Raw genomic sequence first — 20280 nt, 5'->3', positions numbered from 1 at the left:
GCAGCTAAAGCGCACACCCTGGATCTGGAGGCAAATGCGACGACATTGGGTTAAAAGTCCAGAATTTCCGTTGCACCCCTTGTCCCCATTGACATATAAGCAGTAGGGGTGGGGGAACATAATGCAGAGTTCCCCCGCCCTCTAGTTGTGGAAAGGAGCTAAGAGTGCTGTTTAGATGAAGAAACCGCCTAGGCTAGCCTGCTCCAAGAACTCAAGAGATGGGCCTGAGAAATGCTCAAAAAAACATCTGCAGATCCTGCTGAGGCAAGGGCATGGTTCAGTTACACTGTCCTTGCACCAGCTCATTAACACACACACACACACACAATTTGGCCCATATGCCCTGGAAGTGGAGGAGGTTAACTATTGCAGGTGGGAGCACCTTGGCTTCTCAGCCGCCAAAACCATGAGGTGGTGTTCCAGGACAAGAAGACAGAGAAACCACTGCTTAAATCAGCACCACGGGAAACCCTGGGTGACTGTTTTCTTTGCCGGCATTTGCATAGGTGATTGGCTTTCTAATCTGTGACATACCAAATCTTGCTTGCCCGGCATAGGTTTGAATCTCAGATTTAAGGGAAGTGCACAGACATTTCCACCTTTAGGAATGTAAAAAACACCTCTAGTGATAAACTTTGCACAGATGCAAGTCAGTATAGGCAAGGGCACACATTCTTTTAAATGGAAGGCATCTTTAAAGAGTAACCTGTGTCTAATTGTAATAATTTCATTTAAATTAGTTGTTAGCAGCTCAACCCAAGAGACATGTCACCTCTTAACTTCTCTTAACTGTTCGATTTAAATAATTGTTAAAAGCCGAAAGAGGTACTATTATCCAATATTACACACAAGAAAGACAGATCAGAGAATCCTTCACACCCTGAAAAAGGCCTTTTGTGCCATTGTGACATTACTGTACTGGTGCTTTTAACTTACGTGAGTGACCAATAGGACTGAAAGATAGGTAGATAGAAAGGCAAAGTCCAGTTCTTAATGAAACAGTATGGGATAATAATTCAGGCCACAAAACTAACTGCATCCCAGGCCAGTGCCACACTTTCAAACCAGACCAGCTGTTGCACTGTGCGCATGCTTGCTGTTAGCTCGGATAAGCCTGCTCATTCTTTGACACTCACTGACAACTTGTTTTCACCCACAGAACTGCTCCCATCAATTGTCAATTCTAAACTTCCGAGCGCATGACAATCCCTGGAGGGCAGCTGTTTCTGAGATGGTGGGGCCACCACATCTGACACAAACAATCATACCACATTCAGAGTCACTTAGGTCATGCAGCTTGTCTACTGTTCGGTCAAACCATTGAAGCTCTAGTCTTGAGCTGGCTGCATGTTCACTGAGTTGCAACCAAACAGTAACAATGATATGTAACTAACCATGAAAGCCATCAGCCCAACATGTGTTCTGTTTACGTTTTTAATGTCCACTGAAGGTCGACGTTACAAAGATTTTCAGTTTTATTGAATATGTTTTAATAATAGATAGCGTTCTCTGTTTTGAATTCAAATCAACTTGTTTAAAGTATTTAATCGAATCAAAAGTCATTTCCTTGATTCTCAATTCTAATCTGCCCTAATCTGTCTAGAATCTGCTGCGGTGGGAGGGAAATAGAGACATCTCGCTGCACTAAAGAAGGTCTTGGAAGCTGAACATTAAACTGAATGTATTTTTGCAGTACAGCGTTGTCCAGCAGATGGTGGTGTCTATGTATATTTCACTATTAGGTGCCATTTGAGTAGTTGTATCAGCCATGTGTTCCCCCCTAATCCAACTGGTCCCCAGTGCGGGCCAATTGATTTACATTATCCTGTGTGATAGCAGCCATATTGCGTTTTTAATAGCAAAGTTTGACTCGCCTACACAGGATATTCTCTTTCACAGGGAATGGTGGTGAAAGCAACCGACACATACAAAGACACTGTAGAGAACAGTATCTGGTATCATCTTTATGTCTGGGGTGAAACAATTTACTATTAAGTTAAATGTGCAAAGCCAATTGTGTCTCTTATTAGATATCAACACAAAGTGTGGCAATGTTACACCATACTATGTGTTATTTTCAGCAGAAGGTACTGCTATTCCTAAAGGACATTAAATATAGACAAGGGGATGAACAAGTATTCATTTGAAGATCTTCAGCAATGTCTACATTTGTTCAGCTGTATGTATGCAGTAAAAATAGTCAAGGTTAGAAAATTGCCCTGCCCCTTAATAAAAAAAGAAGAGAAAAACAAAACTCACTTGGCTACTCTGTAGGGTGGAGTGTTCAACTGAAGTTTACAGGAGGCCTGCTCTGTCTTACTTCCTGTTTTCAGATTAATGCAATAATATCAAAAAGGCAATGGATATACTTAGAGATTCTAGATTTGCAAAAGGGCTTAAAAATGGAATACAATGAAATAAAATACAGACACAGAGAGCTATATGGCATTTTGGATTTGAAAAACCTAGATGTAATGGGTTTCTGTATGCGTTCACACAGCACTAGGAAACCCAATAGGAAAGCAATTAATTTACTGAAAATATAAGATGAATAACGAATAGCGAAACTGTCTAATTAAAATAAACTCATATCGATCAAATGGACAAAGAGTTGCGTAGACAAGTATCACAAGAAATGAAAGTGATTATACTACGTGATGACACCAGTATGATGGTGTGCTCTTGAAAGCTATGATCAAATAACACACAATGATCTTAATAATGTTCCTAAACCTCCCTGTGGAGTCTCTGGGTACTATGTTAAGACTGACCATGATCCATAAAATATTGTTTGGTAGTGTCCCAATTTTTGTTGTCGTGTCTTATAACTAAGGTAAAGGACACACACAATATTTACACTCGTGGCAGCATATCTGACCTGTGTCCTTATACATTTAAGACAGTGTTAGGGAAAGGAACCTTGGCCTATATAGGGGCAGTTCAGTGGAACAAGTTAGATCGTCATATTAAAGTCCTTTCCAGCCTGAACTCTTTCAAAAAGAGCATCAAGGTCTGGTTACTAGAGAGGGTTGCGGAATAGATCAAAGGGCAAGTTACCATTTTTTATTTTTTATTTATTTAAGAAAAACGTTTTCATGTTATGTCAGTGATTATTATACACTCTGTGAATTACTTGTCTTGTCCTTATGTTATGTGTTGAGGACCACAATGAAATAAGTCCTGGACTTTATTGTGTTTTTATCCACGATTGTATTTGATGTCTTTTTGTTCATGTGTAAGGCATTTGTGACACAATTAAATAAATCAAATCAAATCAAAACGTTGACTTGTGAGTAAAAAATATTTAGTAAAAAGCACAGAGTTACTTTCAGCATTATCAAGCTAAAAATAAATAAATAAATGTTTTGCCAAAGTCTAAGTATGATTCTTAAGTACTGACTGCGGTGACGACTATAAGTGTTAAAATAAGGACTACAGGACTACAATCATGTCTAGCCATTATGCCCTCCCTCAAGCACTGAATGGGCCAATAGCTGACTCGGGGCTGATATGTCAGGGCTGCATCACAACTTCATGCACACCTTGTTATAGTAAAAAAAAAAAGACAAAGAAAAACACGTAGTAGTAAAGACTTCCCATCATTCATTGTATCCAACACTTGCATGTTTCAATATATTGAAAGGTTTAAGAGGAAAGCTTATAAAAAATATTGTCTTTACAGTTATGATAACAATATCAACATATGCTATTTAGAGCATCAATAATACAAATCTGAAAAGAATTAAAGAAGGATAACGTAACAAATTGAAGTGATACTCATCAGAGGAGGTGCTGTAAAATGTTTGTATATAATTCAAATGAATTTGTTTTAGTTTTTCCAAAAGTGAGAATGCAGGCCCAGAGATGGATCGTTTGTTAGCTGCTGCTGCTTCCTTCTCTATTAATCAAGACACACGCGTTAATCCAAGATACATGCGTTAATCAGGAAAATAATTAAACATTTCTTGAAAGAGTTGACATACTTAGAATCATTTTGATGCCGTATGTTTTGTAAACCTAATCCTTTCCCCATTTGTCTGAGTTAGCAATAGTTCGCTAATTCCGGAAAAGTAAGATGCATCTAAAAAAATATTTGTCTAAAGACACTTTCAATATTTGGCCCTGCTTTGTCTACACATATCCACAACACTGCAGTCAGCTGAGTGTTATGTTTTCATTATATTTGGAAATCAACATAAGTGTAGTCAATACTGATACATATATATAGATGTGCACTACACAATATTTAATAAATGTGTACCCTGGCAATGTCACATACAAACCAAGGTACACATTTCTAATTGTCATTTTTATTTGATTTATGCAATTACTTGAACAAAGTGATGTATCCAAATGGATCCAACTGTTTCTGCAGACTGTAGGGCAAAGGCTCCAGACCTGCAGGGTTGGCTTGTGGAAATCCTGGCCAGCAAAGAAGATGGAAGCAGACAGTCCACAATCTCATTTAATCTGAAGCTGTGAGCTCCATGCTACGTGTGGTGTCTTGGCTGTCCAATAGCATGGCAGTTTAAACGGCTTAAGGGACCGTCCGGCTGGGAAAGGATCATGTTATCCTCAGCTGAGTGAGTCGTGTCAGCAAGCTGTCAAGTGCCTATCTTCTTTAATATACTGCAGGTACTTTTGTGATTGCCTGCATGTTGCACATTATTTATTACGGAAAACAAAGGTAAGTAATCCTCAAGTATCATGTAAGAAGAAAATGAACTCTTGGAAACAACTGCAAAGAAAGCACACAGAGGGGAGGAGAAACAAATGGCGAGGCACTGACATGTTTTTAATCAGACATGTTGTGCTCACATTTCACCTTTTTGTGATCTGTCAACTGAATGGTTAGGTAGTCACAAAAACACTGCAAGAGTCCTCATGGTGCAGTTATGCAATAGACGATAAGTCAGACATATGGTATGAGAGAGGTTCAACTGAATATATCCCTTAAATTGCAAGGTTATAACAGACAGCTCTGTGCTTATAGGTATTTAGCAACATTCTGTTTCGAGCATTAGCTGCCATCATATTAAACTAAATGAGACAATACTGGTCCACAGCTTTTTTGGTGTTTGTACACTTATTAGTTTGACTGAGTATGCTCTCTAAAAGGTGACCATACACAGCCAATATTAAATATTAAAACCTGCCTTTATGCTGGTCCCACTTTTGCCGCTAAGTAACTTCATTTTGAAGGCAAAGAAGAGCTGTAATTAGCAGGGTGTTCTGCTAGCATGTCACCATCAAATCTGTGCTGTTAATACAGCAGGACTGAATGTACAATGTACTGAACAACAAATAGTTTAGGATTGAAACTTGGCTTTGTGTCTGTTTCATTCCATCGTTGCACTGGTGTCAGATGGATTTACAATTTCATCTTGAATCAGTGTCAGATTCCAATATTAATTCAGAGGAATTTACATTGCTACTTTCAGTTGATTTAGAGGTTGACTCACCTTGACTCAGTGGTATACCAAAACACCAAATACCAAAGGTTTCTACTTCCTTTGGTTGTTGGTTGATCTCTATATATTAGCTTGCAAGGCCGCTATATGGACTGGTGCATGTCTGGCCAGTGTAAGATACAGTACAATTTCCCCTGCAATCAGAAGACGAGAAGAGACAGATGGAGAGAAGAAAACACAGGGCTCCATTAGAAATGACTCATGTTCCTTTGTATAATCAGTGTATATTAAAGGAAGGAACATCACACCCTCTTTGCAGAAATGAGCCATGTATACTGTTGCTTCATGGCTGTGGAAACCTGCACACTCCTCCCACCCCCACATGATATGCACTGTCCTCATCTGAGGGCAAACAATGTACCTCGCTCTTGAAGTTGCAATAAGTTCCGTCACTTTTAAGATTTGTAACATATCTTTAAGTTCTTCATTTCTGGCTGCACACTCTTGCTCCGGCTGCATTGCTTTTGGTGTGGAAATAATAAAGGCCATGAGTAGGACTTTTAATTTGACCACCTCATTTGAAGTAACTCTTGAGACTTCTGAGGAGTGAGATTATAAGCACCAGACAACAAAATAAAAAATATGTACTAATAAAGGCCCAATAGGTGTACAGCACCCTTTTTACACCAAACATCACATCATTGTGGAAAGTGCACTGTCTGCATTTGAATGCAGACCATGTACACTCAACTACATGCAAGTGGAATGTCAACTATGTGGACTTGGATTGGCGGGATGGGAATGGGGCTGTACGCTGATCACAGATTGTACCTTGATAAACTACATAAAGAACATGTGGCCTATTACTCATATCATTTAAACCTCTATTGTATTCTTTTAGGCCTTATGGTGCATCTCTTTTGCTCAACACAGAGAATATAGTGTCAGTGCATGGCGTTGTGAGTGAGGTGAAAGGTGGTGATTATTCTTTGGGCCCAAAGCGTCTCTTGCATTGCCAGCTCTGCCTCTCCACACTGCTGTGCAATTGTGCTGTACCAGTGCAAAAAAAGAAGAGTATTCTGAATCCCAGAATTCCTCATAGCAACCCTATAATGCAGATCCTATCATATTACTTCATAATACTTTATTTTGCAATATGTTTTGTTGTCATGACATAGGTTTGTTTCCATGGCAGACAATTTGACGTGTTACAGCAGAAAAAGCACAGGTGAAACTAATGCATTTCATAACAGATATTATGACTTGTCATAGTAGGAAAACTAAAGGTGTCACTAATAACATTGACAATGGCTCCGTTCTACTCAAGTGTCCCAGTAAGCCATGATAATGGGACAGTGAGCCAGCATGCACAATACCAGGACCCTAAAACAGAAACAGCCAATTGTAATTCAGCCATCATTAATTCTATTATTTACACCTGTGCTTTTCTTAATGTCACATGACTAAATGTGTTGAGTGAAAAAGGAGCTAGGCTATATATCAGGGCCCTAACCAGGGCACCTAAATGGAATGCAGTCATTAATAATCTGATTACACCTATGATTTCTCTGTTATTGTTTTACATAGTACTGGTGTTATATAGCCTACTTTCCTGTACTAATATAAATTAATTTCCCTTTAACACGTAATCAAGTTATTGTGGTAATAATCGTACAAAACAATTGCTGTAATGTGTGAGCACGCGCACGAGAGGGTGGGGGGGGGGGGGCCGGGGGAGTTTGAGTGCCTGTGTGACTTCATTTCCCAGATTGCACCGCGGCCAATGATGTTCCCAACAGCTGACAGACGGTGAAAGCCTCTGCCAGAGCTCTCTCGGTGGAAGAGAGTAGCCTGTCGTCGGTAGCCTATACGGACCGAATATACAAGTCGAGCACTGCTGGACTTCGGACCGCTTCGCAGCCTGGGTTGCCGTCTAGCATCTTGTTTTGATAAAAAGAAAAAGAAAAGAAAAGAACAAAGATTTCGTTTTGCATCCTGACTTTTCCACATTGGGAGCTGGGGACATTTGCTGTCAGCTAACTTCCACAATAGGTCGCTGCGTCGCTGGACTGCTGCATGTGTTTCATTTTAGCTGAACAGTTTGACTCCAGCCCTTCCAGCCGTGCCCAATGCTGAGGAATGGATAGTGTGTCTGCTAAAGGTGGGAAGATGGTCGAGAGTGATGAGCAGCCGGAGAGGGATAGTAGCGGTGGCGCAGCGATGGCCGCACTACATCAATGCGAACTCATCCAGAATATGATTGAAATCTCCATCTCCAGTTTACAGGGGCTACGGACCAAATGCGCCGCGTCCAACGACCTCACACAGCAAGAAATACGCACTTTAGAGGTAATGAGCTTTTCGCATATGTCACAGCCCCGTCCTGCGATAGAGAGCAGCCTAGTCAAATTGCGGAGTCATGAAGCCCTAATACTATGTCCGCCTCATATAGGCTGAATATTGGCTCCAAGCGAGGCGCTCCACCACTGAGTGTCAGTGAGCTGAGCGCATTTTGTTGCTTGCAACATACTACTGGGTCGATGCATTGGGGCGCAAAGACTCAACAAATGATATTCAAGTGTTGCCTTCATTGTTGCCGTACAAGATTCCTAAGTGGTCGAGATGTGACTGATGTCTGCTCCAGTTATTTGTGCGTGACCTCTTTCTCTAGGTGGAAATATTTGTCAGGAGCCCCTCGGTTAGTTCACAGCACCGCGCCGTGCAGCTGAATTCAGCCTGGCCTAATGGCACACATTCAATAATCTGATACTGCTATAATTTATGTCACCGTGTGCTGTTCTCTGCACAGGATTTCGCGTGTGTGCACAATAGGCACGCTCGACAAATACAAAACGAATTGTACGACGTGTTCCATGTGTGTGTCTGTTTCCCAGGCGTAAGCAAGGCAGGGTCGGTGTACGCGCTGCGTTTCCTGCATCTGGATGCAGATTCAGTTCAGTCGTGTTGGGATGACTTGACATTGCTTTGCGCAAAAGCCGTGGCTTTTGTCGGGCCTTTGTATATTTTACTATAGTAGGCAGCAGTGTGATAGAGAAGTCATGCCTGGTCGCATGCACGCATCAGCAAAGGATGCACCCAGTATTTGCTATATCTAGCCTTTCAGCCATCACCTACCAAATACATTTTTTTCTTATAAAATTAAGATAGAGATTCGAAAATGCTTTTTTTTTTTTTTTAAGTAGGCAAACTACACCAGAATGACATGCCTTTTGGGGCCTTATTCATCTTTTTAAAAATGATAATTCCTATCTTTTCTACTGTGTGCATTTTGTTAGTGGTGTTGTTATATAGTCGTTTTCGTCCGTTTTTTTTTTTTTTTTCCTCAGGCCTGCATGTTTCCACCCATGGGATGTTTACAGTCACATTGTTTTTGTATTATTCTCAGCTGCCAGATGACTGAAGGAATCATGTCATGGATAGCCCAGCTTCATGTTGTTGTTTGTAACAATGCATGATGGGACAACAGGCCCTGCTTCTGCTGAGGAGGGTGATGAGAAGAGGGGGTTGGTGTGTGGGTTTAAAAGTTGCTACAGTACATTTGATGAGACATGGAGTTGTGAAAAACGTTGAGGAGTACACGGTTAATGCTTACAAATTTGAACTTTGTATGTATCTTTTGGTATTATGCTCCAGACATACTGACATTCTAGAGACATGGTAGATGGCAAATGGCTTTTCTGGCTCATGGTTTATTAAAGCGTTGGATAAAAGGAATATTCATTCCTGATTGGCTGGAGGCTATCAATTATCCATGTCTGTTTTATTTCTGTATAACTGAACACCCCCACGAACAATTGTGCTGTTGCCCCTAAAAACTAATGTTCCAGAAAGCTCCGAGCATTTAGTTTCAGCCACATAGAGACGCAACAGCCTGGCTGAACTGGTTTTCAAGTGACCTTCAGAATGGTCAAGATGCAACATTATTTAGTCGCAGAGTTACAGTGTATCCGCTGTTAGTTTCTCCTTGTTTGCCTCAGCAGGCCAGGTAGCAGCACAGAAGATCTATTTGTATTTGTGATGGTAGTAGCTCTATGTCTAAGCCTGCAGGATAAAGATACAGCTTAGAACAAGGGACAAGCAATCCTATGGTTTTAGGTGCATACTTTGTCTACAAAATAATTTGGTAGCTCCTTAGCTGGCTGGCAGGCATGAGGTGCAAGTTGGCAAGCCACTGTGTGGGAACACAGGCTCAAGTGAAGAAGCCCAGCATTAAAATGAAAAATTCAAAGTATTAACTGAAATAGAAACGAGACTAGATCAGTTTGCCAGTTTACATGTTGTCCATTGTAGCCCCAACTCTTCTTCGTCCGTTGTTATGAGTATCTTGTCACTGCGTGGAACAGGATGTGATCTGGCAGAGTACTTCCTGAGGTACGCTGTCTTTTTAGATGCATTTTGCACCGGCATTGTTTTACGTGACAATGGGCAGGCCATGCCGGCCTTGCATGTTTCTTGAAGGCTACTGCTCTGAGGTCTCTTTCCTGTAGTTAGAGGCCGTTGTGAGGGGGTATCTCTGTGGGTCTGGTTACTTCAAGATAGCTTTGTTGGTTTGTGGTTTTGCCAGGTTTAGGATCCTTCTCTGTTGCATTTTGAGGGTCAGAACAACTAGGAACCTTTGTGATTTGAAATCTACCACTTCCTGCAGTGGAGATGATGTGACTGGTCACTTGCTTTTAGCTGCTGCACTGGAAACAGGTATGGCAGATGCTTTCTTATTTACAGCACAGCTAAATGTTTAGCTTTAATCTTACTTTCACTAAATTATAACTGTACTTTTTTCTCAGTGGTCAAACTGTTTCTGCTATTTAGCCTTACCATATGTGACATATTTGTAACTTGCACTTAAAATAAAATTTGACTAAAAATGGGATCAACTTGTCTGAGAACATATGAGTGGCAATGTTTTAGATCAGATCATGTCAAAACTGTTGGTGAACTGATCATCATTTGGTGTTGGTCTCGTTATGCATCAGCAGAATTTCTGATTCATTTGAAGAAGTCTGACGTGCTTTATTAACTTTATCGGGCGGACCTTTATCAGTTCCAGTTGGATTGTTGTTGTGATTGGTATTCTTGTGGTAACTTCACTTGGTTGTGTGAACTTAAAATCTTCCCTTTGTTGTAGCTGCAGGTGTTTTGTAAAATCGCGTTCCATTTTTAGCTGTTTTAATTGATTTTGAATTCTACCACCTGTTTTACTGTTACTCACTGTTTGCCTGTCACACTCTTTCTTTCTTGTTTTCTTATGTTCTTCTTGTATGCAATTCTATTGTTTTATATTAGTACAAAGGAGTTTGTACTGACCAAAAAGCTGGTGATTGCTGATCTACTCTACATGACATTCAAATACAGAGTCGACATGTTCATCATCATTGCTAAGAAGCTCGGTCTTTCAACAAGCTTTTGAGTGGAGCTGGCAGGGCATGGGGCGCTGTCTTTATGAGCAGTCGTCTTACTTCCTATGTCGTTACTGGCACCCCATTTTGAAACCACATCTTGCCATAAGTGTGCACTTTCACTTCTTGCTTCAGCCCTCCTTGAGTTTTCGTTTGCTAAATACCTCAAACAGTCAGCAGATTGTGGAGTTAATGATAGATCTTGGCTGACTCCTGGTATATGATTCCAAATTTCAGCCGATATGTCAAGTGCTGTATTTCAGACATGCACAACACATCCCTAAAAACTCATCTCTGTTGTGTCTGAACCTTGACCCATTGATGTGAAAGGTTTTACAATAGCCCCTGCCATGATCTTTAAAAGATCTAGCAAGCACACTGTAATGCAACTCCCACATCAGTGTCCAGGTGATCACATGTCAACCATTCTTTAGCAGCTAGACATGATAGGTGTCATTACTACTAAAGCTTTAAGCACCGTGAGGTCAAAGTAGTTGTCACACTCGAGGTGCAAACGGCCATCGCTCCCATATTGCAGGAGGACTATCAAGAGATGCTTGAACTCACTTCATACTCTCATTGAGAGAGGTTTATTATTTCACTCGAACTGTGTGTGTGTTATTTTTTTTCCTGCCTTGCCAGTGAGAGGATAATGATACTGGCCTCTTAAATGGAGTGCTAACTAGTACTTCACTTTTCACATGTTAATCCCACTCATCCTGGTCTCTGCCTCTCATGCTGCCTCTGTGTTACTTTTACTGTTAGCTCTTTATGTATGCCAGACTTTTGCTTTATCGTACCCACTTGCACGGTCTTAGCAGCTTGTTTGTTTTTTAACCAGCGAAATCAGTCCACATGATCCAAACACTTAGAAACATGAACTCAAAACATCCTGTCAACAGTAGAACCCAAGTGCATTGCATATGTGCTGTGTTTTACATAACCTTAAACAAGTGTGCTAGATATTTATTTGTTGCAGTAAATCTTTACATAAGAGCAATTCACCGCCTTATCTTTTTTAATCACTGCTCTCAGTAATGATCAGCAAACAGCAAAGCGTCACTCTGTTTTGTCTCCTCATGGTGTTGGAGAGAGTTTGCTGTGCGCTCGTGGTGCGAGCTGTTGTGGCTGCATCTATATTTAGACATCTTTCTTCCTACGCATTTTCAGGGTTGGTTGTTAAATAAGAAAATCAAATGACGCGCAAAGAGCCTGTGCAAGAGGGGAGAGCAAGGAGGAAAGGGGAGGGGAGAATCAAAGCCAATCCGCTGGGCTGCTTCTTATGACATGACAACCACTGTGTGTGTCTGTCGGAGGCCTAGGAGAAGACAATGGAGAATGTCGCTCACATGAGGATATAGAGGAAACACAACTGTAGCGAACGGCGACCCCGTCTCTGTTTCCTTTTTTGTGGTGTAGTCAATAAGAATGGACTGCATGATGTGGAAATCAGGATGGTTGAACAGTGTAGGCAGGCCTTAATCTATTCTTAAACTGACTCAGGATGAGTTGCATTACATCCTGTAATTTTGAGGTCTGCTGTACTTCTTCTTTTGTGGAAAAGAAGGGATTTGCTTGTTCTAAATCATAAGGAAGTTAGCATGTTGTGTGTTGTACAGGTTAAAATAGCTATATATATATATATATACCAATTTGTAACGGAACTGCTGATAATAGTGTTTTTTATACATATACACACATAGTTGTATGTCATGTCAACTATTATCAGCAGTTCCGTTATAAATTGGTACTTTTTTATATGTTTTGAGATCTATAAAATGGCCCCACTGACCACATTCTGTCAGATACATCATAGTGTAAGTCTAAACAAGGCCAACAGTCTGTGTGTGTGTAGGTTGTAGGCAGGGACATAGACTAACCTTGCACAACCTTACCACAGAGAGTTGGAGGCCACTCTACCACCTCCTCACCCTGCCCCCATCCCCCCACCCAGCCCAGCATAGGGGTCAACTTGCAATTGGTGGTAACAGTGATGGAGGATGGGCAGCAGGCCATTGTCCCGGTCTGTCAACCATGTTAGTTCAATCCCCCCTCCACACTAGGTCTGCCTAAGTCCATTGTGTTTTTGTCTTTTGACATTTTCACCTTTTTTTTTCTTCTAAAATTATGCATGCATCAGTTTACTCACCCGAGTTTACTTGCATGATCCTATATGAAATGTTAAACCAATATTGAAATGACCCTTCAATTTGTATTATCTTTCAGCTCCAGTGCTACTGTTGCTACTGTTGTACATTCCGTGTTGACTGTGACACTGACTGGAGGAGCCTAAAAGCTACAACCAAAAAAAAAAAATAATAATGATAATATTATGTATTTATCCCCGATTGAGATGCGGTTATCCCCAATTGCATTTGACCCATAGATTATACTGTTAAGCAAATGTCTGCCAAAGACATCTAAGAACTTCTGGATTTTGCTTGGGCTTTTAATGACAGCTAATATGACACTGAGTAGAAATGCTTCACTAAGCCTGTCCTGACAACAAGAAACATGAGCATTTTCAGTCTGAGAGAAATGAACTGACCTTCCTGTGCAAATATCATTTTCTGGAATAGAGCTTTGTTGCTCAGTTCTCAGATAGGCCATGCTATCCTTGGCAGGTGCACCAAAAGTGACTGTGTCAGCAAGAGCCTTGAGAAAACAACTGGAGCAGTCGATCTGCTCCCCGAGTCTGCTGTGACTCGGGCAGGCCACTGCTAGGGCTCCTCTCTCTCCCCTCTCTGGCGGCAGACACACTGGTTGTCACTCATCTCCTCACAGCATTAGGCCGTTGCCATGGTGTTGTTTAGCACTGCTGACAGGTGGGCTCTGACGCCATTTCTCCTCCCCCTCCTCCCACCCCGAGGCCACACGTCAAACGCTGCTATCTCCACTCTGCACCAAAAATAATACAGAGAGCCTGTCATTATCTCTTGGTTTGTTGATGTGCCTGGCTGTGCTCTCAACACAAACACACACATCACTGATATCAATGATGGATTTGGGGACGTGTGTGCTTGTGTAACTCTATCCACCTTATTTATTTAGGATGTTAATGGGTAAAGTAAATGCTCTGCGTGTGACGGGAGATAAAGAAACGTTTTGTCGTGTTTTGTTGCTACTGCTGTTGTTGTCATGTGGAGACACATGGTGACGTTTGTATTTTGAGATGTATTATGTCTGAGCTCCATGTTTCACATGTATGGGAAAATCCCACTGAAATGTTGCTGACGACTAAGAGGGGTTGCTAGGTAACCTGACGTCACAGGACTGCACTAGTGTATAGGGGGGTAAAACAGGAGGCTAGCTCATTAGCCACGTCGAGTAAAGGCCTCTCACTGCTAGCCATGCTAGTACAGAGAAACCCTAAATTCAGACACTTAATGAGAGCTCTGAATTGTAATTCAGAATGTTGGTTTGTAACGGATTGGATGTGCCATTTATCACAGCATTACATTGTTCACCATCCCGTCTATATGCGTGTCTACCAGTATGTTCGCAAGTGTGCAGGATATATGTATTTCCAGTCCAAATGTGTATAGAAGAGAATATCAAAGGTAGCAAGCTGCCAGCTCTTACAGGCTCAACATTGCACATCCATACAGCCTCTTTTTCCTTAATGTTAAATGGTTATATGTATTAGGGCTGGGCGATATCACGATATTCTTGACCAAATACCTCGATAGCGATATTGCGGCGATATTCTAGTGTTGACAATTGGTGCTTTAACAAAATATCTCCACACTTAGATTTTAGATAAATAATCATCAGTAATGTGGACATAATGTCTAAGTGGGGAAAAGGCAAATAATAGAACAGTTAATAGAACAGTCTGGTAAGTTCAGAAAAGTCCATCACTTTACTGTAATGCAGCCTTTAAAACCAGTAAAAGACAACACTTATGTCATATCACGACATTACGATATCCAAAATCTAAGACAATATCTAGTCTCATATCACAATATCGATATACTATCGATATATCGCCCAGCCCTAATATGTATGTATTTCTTTCTGTATTTATTGTTCGTTTATTTCATATTAAAGCTTCAGTGCGTAACTTTTTGATATTAATGAACGTCCGTTGCCAAATGAGTTGCTACAAAGCTAATTAAGACTATTGGCTACAGACAACTCTCTCTGTATTTCTCAGTATGGCTATGTTCAGAAGATTGTGGCGTCCGGCGACTTTCCTGCGCAGAAACTCGAGTGAAGATAATGACCTCTTCTGAAGAGTCCATTATGTTTTTTTAATCTTCCGTGTCCTCTGTGGCTACTAGCAGCTGCATGGGGGAGGGGTGGGGGAGCGTGCACAATCACGTAAGGCTTGTATGTGGTCCCGCCGACAGTGTTGTTGTCATTACTTAGAATTCCTCATGGGGGAGACAGAAACTACGCACTATAGCTTTAATGTTTAATATGTTTATTAATGCACCAACAACCAAGGCAAATTCCACATAAGTGCTACTTACTTGGCAATAAATGCTTTTCTGATTCAGCTTCTGACTGGGCTCTAAGGTCAAATGCATCCAACAAAACCTCTACAGATATTTTGGAAACAGTAGGGCATTTATTTAGCCTGACAAGCCAGACCCACATCAAGATGTTGGGTCTGGGAACTCACCATTGACAGGGCTCAATCCGAGGGGCGGGATAAACGGTTGTCTTTCAAATTCCCTCTGCACGTAATAGGATAGTGCTACAACCAGGCAGAGCAACGAAGAAGGTAGCAGAGCTAGTTGATAGATTAAACTTTTGCCGTATCCGGTCAGCAAAACTCCAAACACATCTTCCTTTTTTAAGAATGACTTCAGTGCCGTTCTTTGTTCTTTTCTCAAAGAAAATCTTAACTCCAAGTCTTCCAGAAGTCCGCTGTTCCCAGCAACAGCAGCCATAAGCCCGCCCAATGACTCTATACACGATGTGATTGGCCTGACCAGAGTTTGGTTTTTCCAGCTCGCAAGTCAACGGAGAATGCCTAGACCCCCCTGGCTGCAAAATAATTTTGCTGCTGCTAGGGTGCGTCTAGATTTCTAGGCTATCATTTATTGTAATGCTTAAAAAAAGTGTGAGGTGAGCTTTGTTTTTGTTCAATTGCATTTATTTTCTTCTCAACCAATCAGCTTTTATGACATGGTCCTTGCTTGTAAGTTTTTAAAACATCACTTTTTATCAGTTTACATTCAATAATGCATGCTGTTTTTATTATTTGATTATGCTCTCTAAGTGCAATTGATAATGGCTGAGTATTTTTGCGAGCTGAAAAGCTGCAGTCAGAGTCGACACGGAGAGCATTTACTTCTTTTCCATCTTCTTTCATCCCTGTGGCCCTCGGTGGAGGAGCTTTTGTTAGCTGCCACGAAGCAGCCTTTTCACATCCCAAGGCTACACTTTTGGAGAGCAGCGTGGCTGTATGAGTTTCTGTCTGGTTGGCAGGTGGATGTGTCACGGAGTACGTCGAATGAGCGGAGAAAGACACCCGCTCCTCATTGTTGCTCAGGCACTCGAGAGTTGCGTGGTGGGTTGAAAGCTAACTGGTGTTGCACAGCTCAACTGAAGGTGCTGCCTGCTGTAATGGACTCTTACAGATAGACTGCGAGATAAGGAGACACACTATACGGCCGCGCTGAGCTGCACAACGCGGACCGCTGCAAGCCAATACCGCGGTGTTCATTGTGATACTTACTCACAGGACCACTGCACTTGACATTGGCTTTGAAAGCGCAGGGGTAAAGTCTTGCAGCTTTATATGTCGTTGAATATGAGCGTTTTGAGACGGTGACAGGTCTGTCTTTCAAGCATAGCTGGGTTTGGGATGTTCTGGTTAGGTGATGCGCCCCATGTCATGAGATACTACAAAGGTCTTCACCAGGGCTTTAGTCATTAATGTGCTGATTAGCAGATGCAAGGCTCAAGAGGAAGATCGTAGGGGGGAGTTACTGTGCATTCACTCGCCTGCTTCATCAGCAGCACCACCACCAGAAAGTGGAGACATTGGAGATGCTTTCTGTAGAGGATGAGGAGACGCAAGTTGAAGGAAGGCAATCATTCCTAGTAGCTTATCTATATCTATCTATCTCTATCATAGATACATATATGGTCGTTTATGACAAAAGATTCAATTCCAAACCCTGTTTTCTAAGAGCTGGTGATATAAACTGAGAGAGTACAGTACTTGTAACACTTATTGGAAAATTGACTGGCCATATGGAACTTTCTTTCGTCATTATGTCACTGAGCTGCTTCCTTTCTCCAAATACACTTGTTTGCTGTGCCAGCAGTGCAGATGCTCTCATTAGATGACCAGCTCATTGTTCCTCTGTATGATAATAGCTGTTTATATCTAATTAACTGTCTTGTGCATTGGGGGCACTGGGAAATTGGGTTACAAACAAACACTGGAATTGTTACTGCAGGTACATAGAGTTCAGAATGGAAAAAAACAAAAAAAGAAAAGAAAACGAGAATGGAGTAATTCATGAATCAGGTTAACCTTTATCATACCGAAGAGGCATCTGTTGATGGAACATCCAGTATATCAGCTGAGGTGATGAATGTAAGATGGATTTGGCAATGTAATGTCACTTTTGTAGAAGCAACAGTAGTCTGTAGTAATTGTATTATTTCTCCAAAGAATTACTTAATGTGTGGTATTGCAGTAACAATAGAACACACATACTGCATAATTTCTGTGTGACAGTGAAGCCCTGCTCCTTAGCTGGAGCGCCTAGCACGCTGTGAGTCTCCCCCCTAACCTGCCCCTCCCATCGGCGCTGTGTTCTCTATTGCTCCCTGCAGGTGAAGCTGATGAAATACATCTGTAAACAGCTGCAGTGCAAGCAGAAAGTGCCCGAGACGGAAAGGCCAGAGGCCCTGGACAGCTACCCGCACTTACGAGACTGGCTACGCACCATCAACCTGCGACCGGAGCTCATTGAGGTAGGTCACCTTGTTATGTTTGAATATCAGTATTGTGACGGGGCGCATGGCTGCCGTCACGGTAGCGATGCGCTACCCAGTTTAGCTCTCAAAGACTGAGTGTAAATGTTGCCAGTTTGTTTTGTTAGCGTGTCAATATGCTCTGTTTCAAATCATCAAGTATCTCTCTCTATCTCTCTCTTTCTCTCTGGCCATGGTGACTGTGTTCGTGTCACATTTATGTGGATTCAGAATGTGTACTCAGTACGCGCTCACATGTGCATGAGGAATACTTGACCAGTGACCATCAAAATGTCTTTCTAAAAGAGGAGCTCCGTCATTTTTTATGATCATCATAGTTGAGCAGCAAACAGTGGCAACAAATCTTAACTAACTAATTAAAAAAAGTATATTTTCCATATTTCTTTTAAGGCAATATATAAAGCATCTTTCATGAGACTAATATGGATAGGAAAGTGACTGCTCGCTACAATATTAACTTGTCCTCTTTTAGACAAACTCCTCTCGGTTGCCTTAAAATCTTGTTGTAAGCCTACAGCCATTTATATTTGTGGGCCATGCTAGTGAGACTGGAGAGAACTTTTTTTTCTTGATCCCTGAGCAAGACACAGACTCCCCACCAGTTAATCGGACCTCTGACCTCTTTGTTGAGGGTCCCTAACAGACATATTTACAACGAAAAAAAAACCTTCATCAATACATTTGTTAATTATAAACATACTTTAAATCAAACATTCACTCACTTTTTGCTGCGCCTGGGTAGCTCACCTGGTAGAGCAGGCACCCATGTATAGAGGTTTACTCCTCAACGCAGCGGCCGCAGGTTTGACTCCGCCCTGCGGCCCTTTGCTGCATGTATTTTCTCTCTTTTTTTTTTTTTTTTTTTTTTTTTTTTTTTTTTTTTTTTTCTCTCTCTCTCTCTCTCTCTCTCTCTCTCTCTCTCTCTCTCTCTCTCTCTCTCTCTCTCTCTCTCTCTTTTCTTTCATGTCTTCAGCTGTCCTATATAAATACAGGCCTAAAACTGTCAAAAAAATGATCTTGCAGTGTGCAGTTATCTTAATACTGTGTTGTTCTGACTAATGAGATAACCGCTGGTTTGAGATCCACTATTGAAGATATTATTGCATTGCACCAAATATGCTCATGCCTTTGCATAAGGGAGTTACAGTGTTAGCAGTTAAGGTGCTGTTTACTGTTTAGGGACTATGTCTTCTGGATCACCACTTCTCCTTACACCAGCACCCAACAGCTTATGCACACCTGGAAAAAAAAATGCATTAAATTCCTTATTTTGCAAGTTTAGTGCGATTCTCATTCCACCACGTGATTTGTTTAATGTAGTTGTAATTTCCTCTCCTTTCACCGGCTGCCCTTCCTGCGCTGCTGTGAACTCTTTAAATCCCTCTCATCTACTGTATGTTTGTATTGTTCTTGTCTGTTTGTCTCGACCTTACCGTAACCTGCTTATTTTAATTCTTTCTGCACTTGTTATTCTTTAATATGTCCCAAGCTTGAGCACACTTTTTGTTATGTTTTTACTGCCTTCTTTCCATATCTGATTGTCTTCTGTTTACGGCTTAGTCATATCAATCATGCTGAGTGCTCGGTTTGCTTTTCAGCTTAAAACTCTCCACCTTCCCTTTTAAAATATTTGAGTTTTTTTGAGTGTTGTATACCAACTGGGCTTTCCCCAAAAGATGTACATCTAAACCCGTCATGACTTGTTGAGGACCCATTTAGATCAAACATTATTAGATTGAGATTTCTACAGTGCATCTCCTTTATCATCACCAATATGGAATGGCTGGTCCAAAAACATTACATTGATTACGTTTAGTTTTTTTTATAACCTGGGATCCAGTGAGATATTGCATATTGTTAGTCAAGCATGTGGATGCCGTGTTGGCTTAAATGGTCATGTGTGTCTTTCTGTAAACTAAATAATGATGCCTGTGGCTTTGCTAAGCAGCCTCATTGTATATTTTATATGGCTTAAAGATAAAAGTTTGCCAAAGCATTTTAACCATTGCAAATATGAGAATAGAAATATCCCAAAAATTGTAAAATATGATCAAAAATAGAGTTTACATGTACATTTTGCCTGAGTGCATGTGTCGGTTTGTACGATAACCTTCAGAGGTGCATTTATTATCAGTTCCATGTCTATCTACAGTATGCAAATGTGAGTATTATATCCTGAAGACTTCTAAAATGGCAAACCATAAGGGGACCATATGAGCTAAAACCCACTTGGCTTAATATGTACTCAATAACCATGTAATGTTAATGGTTGTGCACACATACATAGCAATACTGACCAATAATACTGTATCAAGGAGGCCCGCAGTAGTGCAGCCATGTATGCAAGCTATGCTGTTCATGGTGCTTAAATTGTAATGTTATTATGAGTGAGTAGGTGGGAGGGGAGCGGAGGGCCCACAGCCACTTTTGAACATTACATCACACTTGTGTGTGTGTGTGTGTGTGTGTGTGTGTGTGTGTGTGTGTGT

At 41.2% G+C, this 20280-nt stretch overlaps 1 protein-coding gene across 4 annotated transcripts in view; it reads left to right on the top strand.

The window, feature by feature from the left end:
* Positions 1-7212: 7212 nt before the first annotated feature.
* Positions 7213-20280, top strand: part of ksr1a (kinase suppressor of ras 1a) — a 29411-nt gene continuing 16343 nt past the window's right edge. For 3 of the 4 annotated variants that reach the window (XM_039777536.1, XM_039777534.1, XM_039777535.1), the window contains exons 1-2: positions 7213-7760; positions 17630-17770. In XM_039777536.1, the coding sequence (XP_039633470.1) occupies positions 7551-7760; positions 17630-17770 (351 nt within the window). In that variant the 5' untranslated portion in view covers positions 7213-7550. Of the gene's footprint in view, positions 7761-9885; positions 10128-17629; positions 17771-20280 lie in introns of those variants that run through there. The other variant, XM_039777537.1, reaches the window with a different exon arrangement.

The sequence above is a fragment of the Perca fluviatilis genome, chromosome 16 (assembly GCF_010015445.1).
Source record: "Perca fluviatilis chromosome 16, GENO_Pfluv_1.0, whole genome shotgun sequence".
Taxonomy (NCBI): Eukaryota; Metazoa; Chordata; class Actinopteri; order Perciformes; family Percidae; genus Perca; species Perca fluviatilis.
This window is presented reverse-complemented; position numbering and strand designations above follow the sequence as displayed.